The sequence below is a fragment of the Varanus komodoensis genome, unplaced genomic scaffold, assembly GCF_004798865.1.
Source record: "Varanus komodoensis strain SLA01 unplaced genomic scaffold, ASM479886v1 scaffold17, whole genome shotgun sequence".
NCBI classification, from domain to species: domain Eukaryota; kingdom Metazoa; phylum Chordata; class Lepidosauria; order Squamata; family Varanidae; genus Varanus; species Varanus komodoensis.
This window is the reverse complement of record NW_025335505.1, coordinates 10,607,821-10,631,645: the sequence shown is the minus strand read 5'-3', so window position 1 is coordinate 10,631,645 and position 23,825 is coordinate 10,607,821. Positions and strand designations below refer to the sequence as shown.

The 23,825-nt window shown below is 41.0% G+C and overlaps 1 protein-coding gene across 1 annotated transcript in view; it reads right to left on the bottom strand.

Annotated features, from left to right (window-relative positions):
- The window catches only part of MTCL1 (microtubule crosslinking factor 1), an 80,212-nt gene extending 61,039 nt beyond the window's left edge, over nt 1-19,173 (bottom strand). Inside the window, exons 1-2 of the mRNA XM_044426682.1 lie at nt 18,961-19,173; nt 16,947-17,105 (exon numbers count right to left, since the gene is read on the bottom strand). Of these exons, the coding sequence (XP_044282617.1) occupies nt 16,947-17,105; nt 18,961-19,158 (357 nt within the window). The 5' untranslated portion in view covers nt 19,159-19,173. The remainder of the gene's footprint in view (nt 1-16,946; nt 17,106-18,960) is intronic.
- Between the last annotated feature and the right edge of the window lie 4,652 nt (nt 19,174-23,825).

Sequence of the window (23,825 nt, the reverse complement as noted above, 5' to 3'; positions counted from 1 at the left end):
TCTCTCTCTCTCTCTCTCTCTCTCTCTCTCTCTCACACACACACACACACACACACACACACACACACACCCCCCAATGCTTGCTAGAAGCTCCCCTGACAGCAATAATAGCTCTGGAGCTTCTTGGGTAATTCTCCATTACTGCTCCAGCTTTGTCAGATTCGACAAGACCCACTGGTGAGCAGCAACGGGCAAGTTTTACCACAGATTCTCAACTGGACTGACGTGTTCTCAGGGCAATGAACCTGTTGGCTGTGTGCCACACACATACCATTTGGCAGCAAGGCTCCAGATGTTTACTGTGTCTCCCATATGCCTTTCAGCAAGCTCCAGATGGGCTTTGATGCAAGTTCATTCAGCAATGGCATTCTTCTCACCGCTCTTCCATAAAGCCCAGCTTTGTGCAATGTCCAGGTAACAGTTGTCCCATGGACAGTTTCCCTTGTCTCAGCCGTGGATCCTTTCAGCTCATTCAGAGTTACCACTGGCCTCTTGGATGCTTCTCTAAGACAGCCTTCTCTATGCAGAGAGTCATAGTTGAGTCATATTCTTTACATTTTGCAATAATGGATTTAATAGTATTCTGGGCAATGTTCAGAGTTTGGGAAAATTTTGTCATGCGTGCTTATTTTATTTATTTTTCAATTTATAGCCTGCCTTTTCCCTACAAAGGGCTCACGGCAGCTTACATCTCCTCCTCCATCTTATCCCCACAACAACAACCCTCTGAGGTAGGTTGGGCTGAGAGTCTGTGACTGGCTTCTCTTTTCCCTTCCCTGCAGTTCAAGACAAAAGGCTTCAAAACTTCAGTTTGTGCGTTAGACTGGCCAGTCTGGGCTGCTTTTGCAATGCAAAATGAGGAATATAAAAATAATCAAGAAAAACATCCCTCAAATTAACCATACCTTTCATTGTGTTCTTGCCCATACCAGGAGTTGATTCCAAACTGAATTTCTGCCTTCCCTTCCCCTCCAGAGCTGACTACACCCTGTGGAAGGTTTACGCTGCATGAAGGCCAAATGGCAAGAATGCGAGAGCTACTTAATCGGTGTGCTCACTTGTCCTGATGTCGTGTTACAATGCTGGTCAGTTCACACCCCTTCCCCTCTGGCCCTACTTGTTCCATAGCGCCCTCTGCTGCTTCTCAACCTTGGCACATCAGCTAAGCATTCCATTGCCTTGTCTTCTAGCTCAGAGTCAGAGTCTGAAATTTTTGCCTTGGAATGCCACACCTTGGGAGAAGCAGGTCTAATCCTTACAATATTTTAAATAACCCAACCTGATTGGATCTTCTAAACAACTTGATCCTTTGATAGCTCCTTCATCTTCGTGAAGTTCTTTCTTTAGCTGTGCTCTTCAACAAGCTGGGGCAGCCCAGAAACAGGTGTATTTAATCTCATGATCATGTGACACTGGAATTACACACAGGTAGACCACAACACCAGTAAGGGACTTCTGGAGGCCATGGGTTAGGGTTAGGGTTAGCTTGTTTAGGTATGTCTACCTATGAAGGAAGGTGAAACTGACGTGCCAGTTCATTTTTATGCCACAAGGTATGCAGAAGGTATCCTGCGCCTTCACAGAGTTGATTGCTTGAACACATGATGATGTATTAAAGGTAAAGGTTTCCCCTTGACGTGAAGTCCAGTCATGCCTGATTCTAGGGGGCGGTGCTCATCTCCGTTTCCTAGCTGAGGGAGCCAGCGCTTGTCCGCAGACGGTCTCCGTGGTCATGTGGCCAGCATGACTAAACACCGACGTGCATGGAATGCTGTTACCTTCCCACCGAAGTGGTACCTTTCTATCTACTTGCATTTGCATGCTTTCGAACTGCAAGGTTGGCAGGAGCTGGGACAGAGCAACGGGAACTCACCCTGTTGTGCAGATTCAAACCGGCGACCTTTCGATCAACCAGCCCAGCAGCACAGCGGTTTCACCCACTGTGCCACCTGCATCCCGATGATGTAATAATGCCAACTAAATACATTTCAGTTTCAGGTTGTAGCACAACAAAATGTGGAAGAGTAAAAGGGAGATGAATACTTCTTCAAGGCACTGTAATTCTCACCTCAATTATAAAATGGACATCACACCATTCATTTTATTTAAAATTGAATGCAGGAATGTGAGGAACAAGTGACAGTAAAGTGCTCAGATGATTAAAGGGTCTATGTAATATAATATGCAAATAGTATAACTAAACCAACAGCTATAATTGCTGTGGTTTTCAGGTTAATATTTAGGTTGTCACCTTGGATCATGTAATTACATAAATGCATATTTGAAAAAAAATCCAATATGTTTATTAACACTGGCTCAAAATAAATTTGTTTTTTTATTTCAGCTACACTAAACAAATATATAAATACCCTAATATATTAATTTATAATCTCATGATCTTTGAGGGCATTCAGTGTATAGATTCCTTAAGGATTAACCTTGGATCTCACTGTATCCCATATATTCATTAGTGCTCTTTGAGAGAGAATATATTGATGAGAATGTTAAAATTGGAAAGGATTAAACAGGAACAAAAGCATGGAAGACAACATCACTGACTAGAAAAATGATGTCATTCAATATTCACATTCTTAAAGACCTTAAAAATAAAAAAGAAGCCTTAGTCAATCAAAATTAATATAAACCACAAATTACTGTAACTATGTTGTAATCCATCCCAAGATGCTGAGGCATGTGGGGACGACATATAAGTTTTAAATAAATAAAAATTAAATAAACTACAAAGAAGGCAGATATATTATGACTATTAAATTGGACTTTTCCAGGAAGACTAACCCTAACCCTAACCATTTTGGATATCTGTGGAGCTTTAAATGGAATACATAGTCCAGTTCACCTACCTTCAAAAAGTTGCTTATGGACACAAGAAAGCATGGGTAGTGTATATTAGCCACTAGCTAAAGCTACAGAAAGTCCCTTCAGCCCATATAATGCCATGAACAGCAGAGGCTGAGAGGAGATGGATGATAAGCCCTGTTCATACAGACAAGAAAATTCCCACTGGATATTCTCTGGCCTTAGGTACTCCCTCACAAGATACAGACAACTGACTCTATCTGCAGCTAAATTTAAGAGGGCTTTAGAATTATTTGTTCTCTATGGCCTTTATTCAAGAAGCACATGTGGTATTTATGCATTAGATGTTTGAACGTGTGTCTTACTTTAATTGGTTTATTTTAAAATTGTTTAATTTTAAAATGATTTTATAATTTAAGATTGAAATTTTACTATAAAATTTTACTATTTTATATTGTAAGTTGCCTTCTGAAGGCCACATTTTTGCAAGTAGTATATGATTCGATCACTAGAAATAATTTTTACACTTTTAATTTAATAACCCTAATCTAGTCACAAGTAGAGTAGATAGCCAATGAAATGAATAGTAAGTATAGTCTCTCACATATCCATAATGCATTGCGATGGTTAAATGGAATATTATATTCTGCAGTATTAGCTGTGATGATGGTAGTAGTTCTTCCAGACTGATACGTGCTAAAGGAACGTCTCATGAAGATGATCTCAGGAATGTTATTCCACTTTTTTTAAAAAATTGAACATACTATTTCCATTCAGTAACTCAAGCCTGCGTTTCCTGTGTTTTGTGCCCTCGCTCTGTACTAAGATGCTTGAGCTGACAGCATCTTCACACAGCAGGAACTGGCAGTGGGGGTTAAAATTGTACTAACAGCACCGCCAGGAAATTGCTCCAGCTTTTCAAAGGTGCATTATTTAGCACAGGAAGAATCGGGAAATCCAGTAATGAAACCATTAGATGGAAAGAAGTATGTGGAGAGTGTCTGCTGTAACCAGAGAACCATGCCACTTCCAAGGTCTTTTAAAAAGTAAATGTCTGAAAGTCAGCATATACATGATACACTGGCAGCCTTACACCAGAAGCCTTTGTTCCATGAGCAGTCCATCTATATAAGCAACATGATGTCAGAGCAATGTATTGAACAATACATTGAAAAGGTATGACTGCAGTTGACTAGAACCAAATATGTTAATACAGTATCATCACCATATCAGGGACTTAAGGGCAGAGATGTGGCCCATGTGCCACATGTCTTCCTCTGTGCGTTGTCCCAACCGGCAAATAAATAAATGCATCCAGAGCAACCATTTTCACACTTTTTTATTCATGAAGTGGCTTGTACTTCCTCGGGAGTACAAAAAGGGTCAAAATAAGCCTGCTAACAAGCAAATTTTGGCATTTTTGATGCTCTGCAGCTGCCCAAAATGCCAATTTCATGTCCTGTGTGAGATGGTGTAGTCTGGCTGTGGGAAGGAGTCCCTGGACCTTTTGGAATGGTCCACCTCTGCTTCAGAGAGTCACCAAAACAAAGATGCTGGTCACCCACACATGTGCAGACTGGAAATGACATAGTCAGGTTAGCTCCACTCCCCAACATTTCCACATGCCTGCAACATCCTAAATATAAAATGTATCATAAATATATATGATAAGCATAAAGATCTGAATAGGGTTTCTGTGACGGGAAGCCCTGGCTTTAAGGGAGCCCTGTGAATACATTCAGATGAAAGTGCTTTGAGAGCCCTTTGCAGAGACCTCAGTAGACCTGCTCAGGCATTTACCTGGACACATGAGCGGACGGGATCAGGACATGCCCGCCGTCCCTACGTCCTGGGGTGTGCTGGCCACACTCCTTCAGGTCAGATCTTGGCGTGTCGGCTCAGGAAAGGGAGACTTACGTTTCCTTGGCCACAAGTGGAACTCTCCACATCGTTGTCTGTCACTGTGTGCTGTCAAGTCATCTCTGACCTATGGTGACCCTATACCTTCCAAAATATCCTATGCTTAACTTTGCTCAGCTCTTATAAATTTTAGGTTGTGGCTTCTTTTATGGAGTCAATCTCATATTCAGTCTTCCTTTTCCCCTGCCCGCAGCTTTCCCTACCATGGTTGCCTTCTTCAGAGAGTTTTCTTTCTCATGATCACACAATTGTGGACCCTGCCTTGTGAGGTTCCCAAGTATTGAAGAATTCTGTTCATATTCAAGCCAATGCTAGAAGAATTCACCATGAGACCTCGCCAATTCAAGCACAGTCTGAACTGGGATGGGGATAGTGCAGTCCTCCACTAACATTAAGCCCTCATGTAATATATGCAAATGAATGAATGAATAAATGTATACAGACATACTCTGGAACAGGCCTAAGATGCTTTAGATTTTTATAATAAGCACAATATGGTGCTTGTATAATAACCCTAATAAAATGAATCTTGCGTATTAAAAGGTCAGAAGGAAGCCACATCCTTCAAGTACACTGTCCTTTGCTATTGCCTACTTGTGGGCTGACAAAAAACTTGCAGCTGTTCCTTGTGGAAGGAGCTGTTTCCCCTTTTCTCTGGTACTCTGAATGCTTTAGACAGAATCACAATGCTGCAGATAGATTGTCATGATGCCTTGGAATAAGGACATGCATGCAGTTCGCGTCTCAGAGTGAAAGAATTAGGATAGCTCTGGCCACTTTTTGTGTAATATTTTCTTTCTCCGCTGCTAGCAAATAAATGTTCTTTTATTGCAAGAAAGTCATCCACGGACATAAAGAAATATCTAAAATCAACACCTGGATAGAGTGAAGTAGTATCCATGTGTCTGTTTCAATCTTTTTTGCTTTGGAAAAACTCAGCAAATTTATGGTTAATCTTCTCAGAAGAAGAGGGGCCATATTTCTTAAATATTTTTCAGGAGATAAATAGAGAAATGTTTGTGTGCCTGTGTTAAAACACAGGAAGCTAGTTGCTTTATCCTGAGTTAGTTCATGGGCCCATCTAGCTCACTACTGACAACCCTGACTGGAAGCATCTCTGTAGGGTTTCAGGAAGTGTTCTTTCATAGCTCTACCTGGAGATGATGGCAATGCATTTGCCCTTTTTGCACACACTCTACTGATAGCTCATTCAGCTATGGCCCTAACTTTTTCTTCCTCCAAGGAACTCAAAGTAACATTTTACTACCATAATGAATCTGAAGCACCGGCTGAGCTGTGATGCTCTCTGGCAAAGGTCATAACTGAGTCAAGATTTATTTTTGGATCAGATCCAAACCTAACTTTCTAGCCACAACAGTGCATGCTCACTCACCATAAATCTGGAAAGAAAGAAAGATGTCTGTAATAAGTATCCCTCAATTGTGTTACTCTTTTTGCAAACTATATAAAAATAGAGCATTGTGCTTTGATCTGGCATGCCAAGGCCCGCTCATATCACTAAATACCTCTGGAGAACCAACATGTCACCTTGCTCTGTTGAGTCATTGCCCAGCCTTTTCCCATCCAGCAGCTCTCTCCAAAATCTACTGCAACCCATCTGTTAGCTCCATAACTTCCCTTCATCTGGATCCTAGTTCATTTGCAAAGGACTGGAGGCAGTGCGGTATGCTGGTTAGAGTGCTGGACTGGGGACATGGGAACTCCCCATTCAGTCACTAGGTGACCTTGGGCCAGTCACTCACACTTAGCCTAACCTACCCACAAGACTGTTGTTTGGAGAAAATGAAGTGAGCAGGACCATGCAAGCTGCTTGGGGATCCTCACAAAAGGAATAAAATGATGGGATATAAATGAATGTAATAATAACAATCCCTCTTTTTCTGTGCTACATGCAACAGAAATATTTAGGTTGCAGAAGCAGCAACTGTTGTGATTTGGTAGGATTTAATGATGCCTAGAATGTTTTTGCACCATATTGTATAACCAGACCACACCTCATATTTTTCAGATGAAGAGATCGGTGGATTACCAAATGCACAAATGAGATAATGTTTGTCTCTAGGAAAACTCCCTCTCAGCCTTGAACACTTAGGTACTGTCTTTATCGTCTGAGTCATGAGGATTTAGGTCCCTTCCAAGATGTTTGCAATTGGAAAATTATAGCTCTATGGAAGGAAGCAGGATAGTAAAAAGGATAGATTTGACCTTTCAATTCTGGGTTGCCTTTTTGCACACCAGGAGTAAATTTAGCTTTTGTCACTGATATTTCCTGGAATCTACAATAGGCCCACACACTGCGCTGAGTCCCACTACCCCAAGATGCCTTTGTGCTTGTCAGTCAGGAGATAGCATGTGCAGACGAAACCATACTTCCTTTATGAAGGTTTGTGGAGGCAGTCGTGACTAAGGAGGTGTTATCTTTGCTATCCTTTTTCATTGCCGTTATAAGGACAACAGATTATTATAAGCTTTATTAAAACGAGCACAATTAAAAATGTCTCAGGGTCTAGGAGACACCTCAAGGGAAAGGGAACAGACAGCCTACCGGTCCTAATGCCTCTTCAGAAGTTCCAGACATAAGCCATTGGTGTAACATTCGGAGTAGGGGTATATTACATCCCGTTCCATATTTCTGATTGCAGGGGGTCTCCATAACCTTCTAGGTAGCCTTGAGGCTGCAGAGACTGCTCCTTTTCAGTTCCACAGACAGAGCAAAACTGAGGGGTTGAGAGGAGAACTGGCCAATGCGTGAAGCTTTTGTTGCTGTTGCCCCTTGTACTATTTTTCCCTGCCATTCCCACATAGCTGCATTATGTAAATTAGTTATGGGCTTCTGGCTAATTTCCTTTGAGGTCTTCAAGTGCTGAACAATTTGCCCATCTCAGCTCTAAATCTCATTTGCAACCACAAACGTTCTAGCTCTGCCACCATAAGCCATCATGAAATGTGCAATATTTATCATTTTGACACCCCTGGGAACCGTGTCAAAGCCTTAACACTTCTATCAAAAAGGAGGGAAAAACTGAAACTAAGGGCCATCTGTCTTGTGTGATCCAATAGTTGTAATATTCAATATGAACATGTAGGATTATTTTTCCTGAAAATTCAGGGCATTCCCACTTCCTTTGGTTTCCAGCAACCTTTCATAATTTATAACTTTTCAGCACTGTCTCCATGTCTGAAAATCCACCCACGCTGGAAAGCAATAATTGTTCATACAATTTCTCCCTATACACAAATCTCTCTTAGGTCATACAATCAGAAGCAATTATATATCTAGCTCTGTTTCTTAGTCCTCTGTGTCTAACATACCCAGGCAGGGAATAAAAATTATATTCTATATAAAAGAATAAAATTACATTGCTACATTGTAACACACTTTTCTAGTTTAATCCTTGACAGTAAAAGCCAGTTGAATTATAAAGGTAAGATAACCACTAAAGAAGTGAATATTGGTGCATTTCACAGCTCATTATTTATTACTGTTGCCTCATTTATTTTATTTCTATATTGTCCAATTGCCAAAGCTCTCTGGGTGGTTTACAACAATTTATTGAAGTACAATAAAAATATAGATTCAATAAAACACAGTATAAAATTCCACTATACAAATTTAAAACATTTTAAAATTCAAAATACAGAAAATGCAAAACAATTTATTTATTTAAAATATTTTTACTCCACCCTATATGCAAAAGCTTCTCAGGGTGGCTTACAAAAATTTTAAAAAATCAAACAGTTTAAATATTTATAACAATTTTTTGTAAAAAAGAAAAAAGAAACAGATTTGTGTCTTTAAAATCATTTGTTGCCTTTTCCCCATCAGCAACGGGATTGGTAGTAGAGTGTGGAGCTGTGTCATCTGCTCTGAAAAGACCAATTAATTCTTGAGGAGACCTGTCTGAAAGATCAAGTTTGATGACTAGCTGACAATCTATTCATGCCAACCCAAAATCAAGTTCCCCTGAGTTCAGTGGGACATCCTCCAAGGAAGGCAAATACAGGTTGGTTGGTTGGTTGGTTGGTTGGTTTGTTTGTTTATTTAAAACTTTTATACCCTGCCCTATCCATAAAATCTCAGGACAGTCCAGCAACAAAGGCACAGCATAATACCTATAATAAATAACATAAAAAATTAAATCTTAAAATAATGGGAAAATAAAAAGGTTTTGGCCTGGTGCTGAAAAGAACAAAGTGTTGGTGCCAGGTGCACCTCTCTGGGGAGCATGTCCCACAGCCGGGGTGCCACCACAGAGAAGGCCCTTCTTCTGGTAGCCGCTCTCCTCATCTCCTTCACGGAGGGCTCCCGAAGAAGGACCTCTGATCTAGAGATGAAGAGGGAGGCAGGCACATAGGGAAGGAGACGGTCTTTCAGATAACCAGGTCCAAAATGCTTGTGCCTGCCCTTGCCACCCCAGTACCCGGATGCCTTATCAGCACTTTGTGAGCATGCTCCAGGCTGGACTACAAAATTGCAGTTACTGTGGCAGCAGCATGGTCGGCCCATTAAGCTGCAGTGAGAGGCTTTACGTAAGGGATTTTTGTGGTATAAAGGCCCTTTGCTATTATAGCTTAACTGGAATGTGCTTGGGTCTGATCCAAACTCCTTACCCATACCTAAGCCTTAGCGGGAATGGCATCGTTGAAGAGCAGATGTTTTGTACACAGGAGGTCCCAGGTCTGATCCCTGACATTTCCAGATGGGGCTAAGAAGGGGATCCTGCCTGAAATTTTATGTTTCAGGGATGTATGAGAGCGCAGAGAAGAGATGAGCATGCAAGCCCAAGGGCCATGCCTGATTATGTTGCTCTGCTAGAGGGACCACAATGCATTATGTTTGCATGAAGCTAGATTCTTCTGAAACCCAAATCAGATGCCCTGATCCCCCTGGCCTTGCAGGATACTGGAGTTTTATCTTGGTACAGAGCTGGATTCTAGCAATGTAAAGCTACAACATAGGCTAGAAAACACAGGGAAGGGCCCTGAAAGGAGGATGGCTTTGCAAAAAGGTTCCACAAGCCCCTGAGTGAGGGACTGTGAATACACTGCTTATGCCTCAGGTAGAGCATCTCCTCAAACCCATCTGTGGAGCTGGGATTTATCCTCTGCACCCTTCTAAGATGTGTCTTCTTTATAGCGATTTCTCCATATGAAGTGGCCTTAATTCAATTAAATTGGGAGCAACAAATGCAACCAGGTTTTATCCTTCTCATAGGACCAAATATAAAACCTTCCTTATAAAAGCTCCTGGAAAGGAGAGCAACCAAAAAGTGCAATAGATATTCCATGCACATTCTGACATTTGAAACCTTATTCAGAAATAATTTTCAAATGCATATTATGAAAAATATTGAAACTCCTTTGTGTCTATGCTTTGTGTCTATGATTTTGTCACATTTTTATGCCAATCCCGTAACTAATGGGTGAAACACTTCTTTGTATGCTTATGGCAAACAATGCACAATCTGGGCGCCTTGTTAAGATAATACATATAAACTGCTGTTCTCACTTAGACAGAATGCCTCTTATTTTTCCTCATCCCACAGATCAGAGATGTGACTGTACAGAGGAAATTACACTATATGCAATTTGAAAACATTTAGCATTTCTTTGCTGCATGTGAGCCAAGGCAAAAGATAAAAGTTTCAGCGTGTAACGACTGGGCTGGGCTCCTGGATTTGTTTAGAAAAAAATTACAAAAGCCTCAAGCGGTGGTACCGTGTTGCACACAGCTGGCATCCATCTTCATTAAACCGATTGTCGAAGCGTTTTTCCACGGTACAACCCTCCTTCTGTTTGCAGCAATGCTATGATGTCACAAACAGTTCTAAAAGAAAAAAGCTAATGGAGATTCTTTGTGCAGTCATAGAACGGGGTGCCGAGGAGAGTTTCTGATGGACCCTTTGTACCCGATGCTATTTGCATCGTTTTCTTGTGTAGCATCATTAGGAGGAAACGGAACATAGCAGCACGTGAGAAGTCTTCTTAATGTCAGTGCATTTTGCCAATAGGAAAGCGTGCAGACAGGCACAGCACTAAATGTGGATCAAATCTTTCATAGCCTTCTACTTTTCAAATAAAAATATATAGGACCTGCATCAAAGCACTTGTGGCATCTTCTAACTACAGAGAATCATAGCTTTTTTGTTGCTCTCCCCCTGACCCTTGCACTTTCATATGGCCCCCCAAAATAAAAAGGAAACCATCAGCTGCTCAAGACGGCTGTTGCACAGAAAATAAATCCCTCTTTCTTCCAAGTTACACAATCTCAATTCATTTCTTGCTAAACTGTTTTATGCCATTCATGTCAGATCACTCTGCAGCTGCTACCCGGTACCTAATCCTCCCCTTGCTTTGTCTCTTTCAACAGGGCTGCCCTTTACAAAGCAGCTTGAACTCTGCTGTTGCACTGCTTGTCTTTTTCTTTTTGCTTGCTCGAAGTTCTTAGGCCAGACAAAGAATACACCAACACACAGGCTAGGCAGCTGCAGCCCCCGCCCCTGGCACAAAATTAAATCAATCAATAAACAAACAACCCTTAGCCGTGCTACTAGGAGAAGAGAAGCAAGTTCCATACATTTTCAGCACTTTTGCAGAATGCTTAAGTGCAAGCCACTCCCTTCCACTTGTTACAGACTAGTGGGGGTTAAAGAGCTGATTATGTTGACAATATTCTGTATCCAACATTACCATATTTAGTTTGCAACTGCTAAACCAAGGATCCCACCCAGGGCAGGCATAAAAGGCAAAACAACACAACAGAAATATCCACATGGGGTTCATATCTGGAGGGTAGGGAATCCCCCCAAAGACACTGCGCCTTCAACCCATTTTGCTCACTGGACCACTGCCATTTGCTAAAATGAACATCCTGTTTGAAACTTCATATTAATACTATTGCACGCCCCCTCTTCCCCTGCCAGTGAAAATGTAGAAGCGGTGCTGTGCAGCTTAGTTTAGTTTTGAATGAGAGAGAACTTGAAACTTCTGGCAATGTTTGTAGTCCCCATTTGCTCATGAATAATCATGTTGGGCATGAAAGAACAGACTGAAGCTGTATCAGAAAGCACCAACACCACTGTGCTAAAACACATATGGTGCCTTGGCAATGCCCCAGGCCACATCACAACCTGGGACCAGAGTCCCGAGACTGAAGTTTCCAATGGCAGCAGCTCCAAAGAAGAGCCAGAAGCTGTTCCTAGACCTCCACCCTGCCCCTCTCAGTCCTCCTTTTGATTCCAAAGAGAGGGCCACCTCTACTGAGCAAGGAGGACCTAGGGAGCATTCTCAACCATGTGGTGGTCGGTCCACAGACCTAGAAGAGAGCAACACTGGGAAAGGGCATGGGCCCTTTTAAAAAAATCCAGTGCAATCCTTGAGGGAGTGGAGCTCCAGAGGGTCTCCTCTGTTATGGATATAAAATCCTTCCACTTGCTCAAAACCATTGTCCGAGTATTGGTTTTCCTAACCAGAGAATTGCTCTCCACGGTTCTGAATTTAAGCCCACAGTCCCCGAGACAAAACCTACAGTTCTTACCTGCTCTACTCCAGCCACTACTCATCCTTGTGTTCTTGACTGAGCAATCACTTGGTGGGAATGAGAGACTCCTAATGGCAGCACTGTGTCTCCTTCCAAACCAGCTTTCATTGAATCTGATCTTGTTCCCTCTAGATACACAGAGAAAGTCAGGGTGGTGTAGTGACTAGAATGTCACTAGATCCTGAACTGGATCTCAGGAGAACCACATTCTTGTTTCCACTCATGAATCTTACTGGGTAATTTTGGTTCAGTCACTGATGCTCAGCCTAACCTACCTCGAAGGGCTTTTGTGCATAAAATGGAGAGGAACAGATCAGGTATGCCACCTTGAGGAAAGGTGGGATTCACACATACGAATCGATCTTAATTCCAGCAGTTGCTTGCAGCCTCACTTGAGCATATGTGGAGTGTCTTGGTCGGTATTATTTGCTAGCCATTATGAACCAACTGGAAACATCCTCGAACTTAATGATTTTCAACCCGAACTTAATGATTTTCAACCGTTTTTTTCATTGAGGGAACCATTGTAACATATAATGATACAATGCAGAAGCACAACCCCCCTTGCCATTCTGGCACAATGTAGAGAGAAAAAAAAACCCTATTTAATAAGTAATTTGTTTGACAGAGCTAGTCAAAACCTTGTGTTTCTCATGGATTGCTCCAGTGAACAAGGAAGTCCTGGGAGATATTCTCCAGCCACTTGTAATAGGAACATCTGATTGGCATAATAGCAAGAAGTGAAATACCTGAACTGGGAGACTGTAAGACTTTGGAGAACAATTGGAAAATGCTAACTGAAGTGATATTTTCTCCTGGGAATGACACTTTGATAATGTATTGTCTGACTGTATAATACACGGCTGAAAAATGAGGCCTTGGACATCTAGGAGCAATTTTATTTTTAAAAATAACCTGTGCACACATTCTATCCTATCCAGTATACCTTTTCCATGATAGTTCCACCAGTCATTCAATACATTGATGCTCTTTCTCCATCATTTGGAGTGCTCTGGGGCCCAAATTGGGCAAAAAAGTGTGAACTTTATAGCCTCAAACAGTTATACCAATTGGATAAGAAGTTGATTTCAGGCTTCTCCTCTTATAAAGGTATTCTACCAAAATACAGCAGCAATGTTGTGCAGAATGCTTAACCCAAGGTCCAGAGGATTGTTACCTATAAAATAATGCAGGCAGCTGTCACTAAACAACAGAATAACAGGCTTCACCTCACTGCTAAATAGCCAGGGAGAAACACGTATCAACAGCAGAGAGGCTGGAGCACAAGTAAGGCTGAAAACAAAGAAGACCTTAGACTTTCTTTCAATGAGAGTGTTACGCATTCTTGAAATACAGTTCTTCTTTCCCATGCTCCATAGTCAGCTAATTCTACTGCACATTACATCGTTCCACCTGATGCGAAGTTTGTTAACCTACATCAGCTAACAAGAAGTTCCTTTTTAAGAGACTTCTGGAAGTGGAGACTCAGAACAGCTTATCCCACTTTCCAGAAGGGTGGGAGAGTGGCCACCCCTCCTGTGGACACAATTTGGTTGTTGAGCTCTCCACAAGTCTGTTTTGGCCATGTAGCAGTGATGAGATATGTCATCACTTTAAAGAAGAAGCATCATACGTATTATTATAGATTCCAAAATGTCAAAATCTTGCTATTACAGGGCATGGCAGATAAGTATCTTTGTGCACAATCCTATGCTTATTTAGACAGAAAAAAGCCCCACAGCTTCCAGCATGGCCCAGTCAACTGGGCTGGCTGGTGCACGGTGGAAGCTTTTCTGTCTAAATATGCACAGGCTTGCACCTTTTAATCTCTCTCAACTCTTCCAAAATAACTCTTCTGGGAACAAAAAAACCAAGAAAGTCTGTTAAAAGCATCTCTGTGTATAGCACATAGAGAAAAACTTGAAGGAACTTAAAAAAAACAAACCAAGCAACTTTTGAAATGAATCTTCTGATCCTTCTAAGGCTACAAATATTTACTCTCATCCCAATACGCCCAACATGATGATTTTGCAGCTTTGCATGTCTGAAATAATCCAAAAGGGAAATAACATCATTTGGTTACAGGGAGTTCCCTCCGGAAACACTTTATCTGATTTTCAGATTATCTGTGCCCTAAGGTCAGAAACTGGCTGTAAAACAAGGGCAAAAAGCCCATCCACTCTAAACCCTGAGAAAAATAGCTTGGCTAATGCTGAGTGATGGCACACAATCATCTCCCTTACAATCAAGGATAAATTTTGTATGGAATCCTTTAGTCCATGCTAGCATGCAATCACAAATTGGCTGCTAAGGGCAGGATCCTGTAGCTGCCAGATGCCATCTAGACAGGCAGAGGAGACCTCAAAGGTCCAGAGCGTGGAAACGTCTGCTGCCCTCTGAAGTCAGAGCATCCTCCCTCTGCCCTCATGTGACTGTGACCCTGGGGCACCATTTTGGGGCTGGGAAGGCAGGGAGCAGGTGCCACCAGCATTCAAAGATACCATCGGATCCCCATCAAAAAGGAGGTAGTTACCTTGCTTTCCTCAGTTTTGGAACTGCCTCCCAAGGTAGGGCTACCTGGCACCTACTTTATTATTTCTTAGGCACTGTATAATTTCTTGTGTTCACCTGATTTTACCTTAGATCAGTGGGTAGGTATTGCAGGTGCAATTGTTACAATCTAGTTGACTGTTTGCTGTCTGCTGTTTTTGTTTACTTTACTAGGTTGGGTACAGGCCTAATCATATCGAGAATAGACCTAATGGAAATCAATTAGGCTTAAATCACTATCTTTACGGTCTTTGCATTATTTTTAACTACTCTCTGTCTCTATTGCTTATTTATTTGTTTTTTTTTTTAGCTTTATCCTAATAATGTATGCAACCTCCGAAAAATAGTTTAAAGAATAAACAAACTTATAAAATGACAGGTTAGAAATTATTTGGATTTTGGACAAGACATTTCCAAGGTGTACTTGTTTGCTTTGATTTGCTACTTGGCATCACAACGCAACAGCACAACAGAACACACCAACAGCTGCAATGTCAAAAGCTTCACTTCCAACTGAACTGATTCAAGTTCAGGCAAGAGTCAGATTTTCTTGTCACCTAAGCCTGTACAGACATCATCAAATTAATTCTGTACAGGTCTACCCAGGAGTAGGTCCCACTCCATCAAGGTGGCTTACATAATGGTGTGCATTATTTTTGTGTGCATAATGGTGAGCCAGGGCATTTTGGTCAAATAGAAACAAGGGGTATGCTACAAGTATTGTTTGAAAGATTAAAATACAAAATTACACCTGCTTTCTAAATCTGAATATAGCTCAGAGGATAAGTGCCTTACCTCATTATGTTTCAATGTCCCATGTCAATCTGGTTTTAAAATGATCTAGAGCAGTAGTTTGCCAACATGAGCTGTGCTGGCACAAGAACAGAGTGGCTGCTGTACTATCGCAGAGTATGCAGTGATGAGGGATTATGATTAGTTTCCAACTTTTTTCATCAACTTCTCATTCTCTTCTGTACTACCATTTTTAATTTTAGTTTAGGTATCAAAAAAAGAAAGCAAGGCTTGCATAACCACATGTGTAGTAGAAACCCTTTTATTTTTAACTATGAACTATTAATTGTACATAAGCTAGTGTTTCTCATGCTTGGCAGCATCTCCACAGATTTCAGTAAGAAATTAAACAGAAGCTTAGTCCCACGTGGCTCAATTAACAACCTTGTCTTAAATCCTCCAGACTTAGTCCCACCATGGAAATATTAGATAAAACACTTTCCTAACATCACAAAAACACACATCAGAGGAACATATTGTGATCTAATAGGGACAGCCATGCCACAAACTGCTAACAGCATTTCACAAGCAACAACAGACATGCAAGCCCCTGATGCTCAAGATGATCCATAACTCAGAAACTGACAGAAGGAAAAAAAACACTTCGGGAAACAAATTCAAGTGTAATTCATTCTTCCCACTATGACACAGCTGTGAGGAGGCATTTGAACATTTCTGCTTCCATTTTAAATTAAGCAGTGTTTGATATGTCATCTAAACTCTAAATTGGCTAATTCTTACTATGGTTGGTCAAAACCAGTTGGGTCTGCCTTTGGTTTGTGTTTTCCCATACCATATTCACCTCTGATCTTCTGTATGGCATTTGAGGGAAAGGTGGCAAAACAGAGGGAAGGAATAAGGGAGTCAGCTTCTGTGAATTCCTTTCTGCCAGCATGACACTGAATGTTGGCTTATGATCTGAACTTGTCTTGTTTCCAGTAAACAAACCGGACATGACTTTGAATCGGTGTCTAGCAGCCACCTCCCTCCCTCATTTCAACTGTAAAAGAGATTCAGGGATCCTAACCTGGATCTTATATGTCTCCCTGTCCTGCACACTAGGGTCAAATTTTTTTATCAGGCCTCCTACACCTACTCTAGAGTAAAACTGACACAAACAAAAATTGCTGCACACAGAGATTCAATATAATGTCCCCTTTAGCCCCCAATTCTGCTTAATCATTTTAATTCATCAGTAATTTCAGTGGGTGGAATGGTAATATTAGTGAGATTTCTTTTAAATGTATAGCACTTTTCTTTAACAAGTAAGCCTCTCATTAATTGTCTGTTTAATGCTACTACTTACCTCTTTCAATCTATCTAGCTCATTTTGCAAAGCCTGCTTGGATATTTCCACCTCGATTATTTGTTGACGGAGGGCTTCATTTTCATCCTCTGCTTTAACACGTTTCTCTTCCACATTCTCCAGTTCATTGTGAAGTCTGACAGATACATCTTTGGCTACCTAGCAGAGTAGACAAACACACCTAATTGTTTTTGCTTTAAAACCGTTTCATAACAAGAACAGAAAATATAAAAACAGGCTTCGATGGCAGCTGCAAAGGAGGAGACAAGGACTGCCTCCCCCCACCCATTTACACTGGCTGGGCAGCCTAAAGTAGAATCCAGCTCACAGGGTTCTTTAAGCCATAATCTAAGGAACACATATGAATTAAGGAACACAGGCATGAATTATTCTAACAACAGTAGGGTAGGGAATAGGGACAAAAATTATCTTGAAATCCACTGCAGTTAACTTCTATAACGCAGTGCATGATCTCCTATAAGTCAATTTCAATAAAATGTCTATCTTTCAAACTCAGATGTGGCATTCTGAAGCTAAAGTCATGGCAATTGTCTTCTTGTTGAGTGCAATATCTCAGCAACTGTGAGCAAATCTATAGTCATTTCAAAATCAATGGTGATGTCCTTCAAATAGCATAAATGTATAAATTTGGGGTCTTGTGGCTTTGCATACCACATATTTCCATTAATCAGATTTAGCATATCAAGCAGTTTTATTAAACTGTTAAACTTCCCAGCTTTTAAACTTTTAATGTATAACAGCAGAACAGTGGACTGCCTGAGCACAGCAAAACATTCTGAGAAGTTTTGTGAGACTCTTGTTTCACACACATGCTCTTTATCCAATATGCCACGCATACACAGCACAATGTGGAACAATCCGTGAATTTTCGGTTTAGGAAGTCAGGGCTGTGGGAAACATGGGCCAGTTTTATATCCTAGAGCAGTGAAGGTGAACCTTTTAGAGACCGAGTCCCCAAACTGCAACCCAAAACTTACTGATTTATTGCAAAGTGCCAACACTGCAATAAAACCTGAATACTGAGGTTTTTGTTTAGAAATAACAACTCCTACATAAGAAAACTCAAAGCTAAAATCTTGTGTTAATAAAAATGAACATATTAAAACTCACAGCCAGTCCAGGCAAATTATATATATATATATATCTTTGGCAACGCACTGACCAGCTACGCAAAAGCTCGGACGAGTCACGGCCAATGAGTCGTGGCTTGTGATGTCATCGCCTGGCGCCGCTACTCCTTTCCGAGCATGCGCATGGCCCCTGTGTGCGCCGTTTTCTGATGCTCGGCTGCTGGGGCGATGCTGGGGCAACTTGGCTCGCGTGCGGACAGAGAGGGCTCTGTGTGCCCGCTGCAGCACGCGTGGCACAGGTTTGGCACCACTGTCCTAGAGCTACATGATAACACAGTCCTCCTGGGATCGTACCACTTCAGAATGCAGGTGAGTGTTGGCATACCTGCATGCCCTTTCATGGCAATTGCTCCCTGCTGCTGGAAGACTCGCATCCCAGGTGAGAAGGGCTTGTGGGATACAGCTCATTATGACATGTTAGCTTTCCACAGGCAAGTAAATCCTGAGGTGTCTGAAACTGTATACAAATGGCCTTGTCATAGCAAATGGGACTGCTTTACCCATGCTCTGGAGTTACCTCTATCTCAGAGCACCTGCTGTTGTGTCCTTGAGAGACAAGGCAGTCCTTTCTTTCGGACATGTTGTACTCCTCCTTTTTGAAGCAGTATTGTTGGCTTCTGTGACCAGCAAGAGTTCCCATTCTCTTAGAGACTCTGCTGCCACAGAAACACTGGCCCCTCAAACAGCCATACATCCCTGCAAGTTTAACAGGCTTTTACAAATTGCTTATCTAAAACTCTGTTGGGAACAATACGGATGCCACATAGACAGAAGACCATGGGCTGCAGAAGATGGGATTTAGGAAGTGTGCACAGGACTCCACTGCTGCTTTAGGTGCCATCGCAGAGAAATGCATCGCCTACCTTTAGATCTTGTTCTAAGCTTCTAATGAGTTCCCCATCCACTTGGCCCGTCTGTGCAACTTTCAGGCTTTTCTGTTCTGCTTTCCTGAGACGATATTGCAAAATACGGCAATTCTTGTTTGCACGGTCTAGCTCTCGCCGAAGCTCCTGCAGTTGGTAAACATCTTCTTCAAGGTAGCTGTCACGCATTTCTTCCATTTCCGCCCGGAGTTCATCCAGCTCATCCTGCCATAACCCAGAACACTGTCAGATATCCAGAAGTTTATCCTGCCCCCACCCCAAGCCATGATCAGAATAATCCAGCATGCACAGCTGCTCTGAAATCTCCATTCACCACAGAGCTCAAGGAAGTATCTAGTTTTGTTGATGTTGCAAACAATGCAAACAACATAAACAATTTGATACCAATTACAACGTGTGTCCTCAAAACAGTAATGTTCTAAGTATAGCAAGTTATATGAATTGCTGTTGTGCTCATTTCAATTGGCATTAAAATTATGACATTATGAAGAATAAGGGAGCCATTTCTTAGAAGTGTAGACATCATAATTCTTTTCTTTCAGCTAGGAACTAAAATGCGAACATAGTTTATAAAAACTATGATCTTATGATTACATATATGTGTTAACTGAAGAAACTTCCTATTCTACCATGCTGTTATATTTTTCTTTCTCTCTTACACACACACACACTATAGTGTCATCAGAAAAAAAAAGTTAAACCTTTCTAGTAAAAGTACTAACAGCACAAGTTTGCACATTAGTGTGATTTAGTTCCAAGTAGGGATACCAGAAAAATCTGCAGTGGGTTTATGAATCCCAAAGGCATATTCTAGAGCAGATCAGCTTCCTCTGGGAACTTGAAGACCATTTTTAACCTTTCTGGAGGGATTTGCATAAGTGCAGATTAGCACTAATGCATATTTGCATCCCCTAACAAACATCCAGTTCCATCAATGAGCTTATGATGGAAAAAAGATGAATGACGATCAGTAAAGCAGAAATACATGCTTACTTGCATGTAGGTGAGCATAGGAATGCAACCTCATGATTCTACCTGAGAAATCAGGTGCTTAGATTGGCAATAAACTAAAGGGGTAATTCAACAGAATGCCTACAAGTCTCTGTATTCCCCAGTGTGCAAGTTGTGGGACTTTCTAAGCATGCATAGGATTGTGCCCTAAATTTCTGTTTGTGCAGAATAAGACTACTTACATAATGTAATTTAATGCTGTTACTATTTAAACTATCATTCCCACCAATATAAACTCTGTATATCCAGATCTCTCAAGCTAAAACATTTTTATATGTAGGTCTCCAAATTCTGTGTACAGGCCATTAACTTTCTTGATTGTGACTCAGGAGACTCCAACCATTTTATTATTAACCAAGGTCTGTGTTTAAAATGACAGCTGATGATGGAAACTAGCAATAAGTGCAGTATTCTTGTAGATTCCCAAAAAGATGTTTAAAGCTTCAATTCGGAAAGAGTAAAACGTTTTTAAAGAGCAGCAAAACCAAGCAGTTTATTTTACTAGGTATTTTTCAATGCTCAAAACCATGCCACTGAGCAGTGGTGGGAAGAAAGAAATAGACAGACAATAGGGAGATATCCAAAGTCATCAACAAGAAACTGAGAACGCAACAGATAAAATATTTCTGAATACAAAATAAAAACGTATACCAACTAATTACAACAATTACATGTTAATACTCATTTCTGCTGAAGATTTAATAGCACTGCAGTTACACTTATTATTTGTAACACAAATAACATTATCTTCAGTAACAAAAGAGAATGCTCAGGTAAGCTAGACCTGGAGTATTTTCCAAGGGTAAAATACATTTCCAGCTTCTATCGAACATGTACCTTCCAAGAAAACAGAAGCTGGCACCTTTGTTTTTTAAAAATTCAGTGAAAATTGGATTGAAGATCTCTGTGACTTCATGTTCTAATATAAAGAACATATGTTCCCTATGTACCATATGTTTCATGTGCTCAAGGCTTCATATCATTTTGCCTTATCAAATTTCAGACCAAAGTTGGGATAACTTAAATGAGGGCTGCAAGCAAACTGGGCCCTGTAAATAATTTGAGAAAGTGGCTATCAGTGCAATGCAGTTCCTTGCCTGTTTCAAGAGGTGAATTTTTCTATTAATTTCATCTTGTTCTGAACGTACAAAAAGCAAACAAGCTGCAGTTATTAATGAGCTACGCATACAACTCTATGTAACACATGGGTCTCTTGGCGAATAAGTCACCCCCACTGCTCCTAGTAGAAGAAACAGTTGTCTTGAGTGGGACCATCCAAAATACTTATGTTTTAAAAGAGATAAGTATCTTGACAACAAGCAAGATAGCCTTATTGACCATAAGAAAAAAATCTATAATCCATATTAGCATAATGCCTTTATTAGGCCAAACAAAAGATTACAAAAAATATAGTGGCTTTTGAGATTTCCCCATCATGAAATCTTGCATATATTTGAACACCATAAAACCAAGGCTTTCTTCCAAGGTATGAGTGTGAATAGTTTCAAATTGTATCTTGATAGTTCAGTTCACTGAAGATGTCAGTATAATCTGCTCTCATCTTTCTGAGAGTGTCAGCTGTCTAATAAACTCTCTGATCCATGAGGACAATGTACTTATGCTAGCAAGCATACACATTTTGTGCATTTCTGTGTCTGCTTCCATTAAGGCTGAATCCTAAAGATTCTTCAGTCAGAAGTCTCTTCCCCTAAGGCAGCGTTCCCTAATCTAGCTGGTGCCTTACAAGAGTGTTACTCTATAACTCCCATTTTTCCCATGCAGCAGTAGCAAGTGCCATACTGGTTAGAGCAGGATGGGAGTTGTAGTCTAACACTTTGGAGGACACCGATTGAGGAAAACCTGCCTCTTCTCAAACCTGTCCATCTACAATCCCAACACTATATTCCAGATGTTTTAAGAGCTTTGTATGGCTTCTATGGTGTCTCCCAAGCTTAAAAGTCAGGGCAGGGGATGTTACAAAGGAGCTCAGACATGCTCTCACATTTAAATAAACTCACATTTATTTTGGTGTTGTGCAGTCAACATTAGCCTGACAACGTTTACTCTTTCTGGTGTTACGAAGTAGCATAAAATACCACCAAACTCTGGCAAGGATCTGGACAGCCACAGAAGGGAGCAACTAGTTTGGATGCTTCCTCCAATGGTAAGATGAAAGGAGATTACTGCCTGTAACTATGAAGTCATGTGGATGCCTGCCTCATTGCGCTACCAGCACCCAGCTGACAAACCCACAAGGGTACCTTTGAAATGGTCAGACCAATGTCAAGATGGAAAATGTGCTTCAATCCTAAAGAATCCCCACCTGCTGCACAGGTCAACAGGCTCATATACCACAAGGCCTAATGATACCATTTGTTGACATTGTACTGTGCTGCCATTTATAGCTGATGAGATCTAAACCAATCAAGAAACCACCCTGCATTTCTTTGGACTCCCCCAAAGGCAAAGTATTGCTTCTTTGTTTGGATGCATCCTAAGTCCAGCCTTTGAGCCATAGAGCTCTTTATTTGAATCTGTATAACTTCCCTGGGGTTCAGGCAGTCGATGTTCATTGTTTCTGCTTGGACATTCCTCACAGTGGCGTATCTCAGCTCCGAGAAGACACTGGGGTGCAAATGATTTTAATACTTTTCTTCATGATTTTTTCCTAGCATGATTCTCCACTACTCACTAGCACCTGTTTTATGCTTCCAGAGCCAGAATCACCTGCTAGCCTGCATTGTATGTCCTGAGAATTCCATTACCCTTTTATACCCAGAGATGAAAACTTATCCCCTGGAAAAGAGTTCATTTAGTCCAATGCTCGGTTCCATGAGTGCAACCAATAAGCTCCTTACACCTTTTCTCTACCATTTTAATCTTAGTGGAACTCTATGGAGATACCCTCCTTTTATGGCTCTCCAGTCCAGTGCTATTCTGAAATCAAATTCTGATTGCTCTGGAGTTTCCACTAATAGAAAGCCTCTGTCTGGTCCCCATCATTGCCATGAACATGAAAAGGTTAAGAGTCCAACGGTATCGTACTATCTTTTTGCCTGTTCTTTGATAATTTAATATACAAGTAGTACCCAAGAAGCCTTTGCCTGATTTTTATATTGTACCTAAAGCCGTGGATAATCCCATGACCATGTCATTTCTTGCAATTCTCTGCACATGACCAAGAAGTAAAGTCTTCTGGGTTCCCTTATTCATACCAGATAATTATAAATGCTTCTGCTCTGTTTGCCTTTTCTGCTAAATCTATTTCTCCACCCTGAACCACCTTTGTCACCAGCATGCAAACTTCCTATGGCTGCAGAGCCTCGCGGTCCCCCGCCCTGCTGCTAAAAAGGTACCTAATTTAGCAAATGCAAATTGTCAAATTGCCATCTTTCTTTCTCTTTGTGTTAGGCCTATTAGAATTATTACACTTGCCATGTGCTAGAAGGCTGGCACACTAATCAAGCCACTTCACTCTTTTGGTGTGTATCTACATGTGTGTTTAAAAATAAAATCTGTGCATTTAGAATTAAATAAATGTGTGAGCTAATTTCCCAATGTTAGAAATGGCTATTATTTATTTTACTAGATAATAATATATAAATCTGCTGTGTGCACACCACATCTCTGCTGAAGGTTGGTGTGCCTATGCATTTGGCAACGCATAAGCATCCCAGTTAATGTGTACACACGAACAAGTTTGCACAGCAACTCGGTGGTGGAGAAACTGTCCTTCCTGTTGCCACTGTTTCGATATGACAGTGAAGAAGGCACCACTCCATTAATCTTGTTCTTTGTTTCAAGGAAATAAAATACTGCCTTAATGTTGCTAA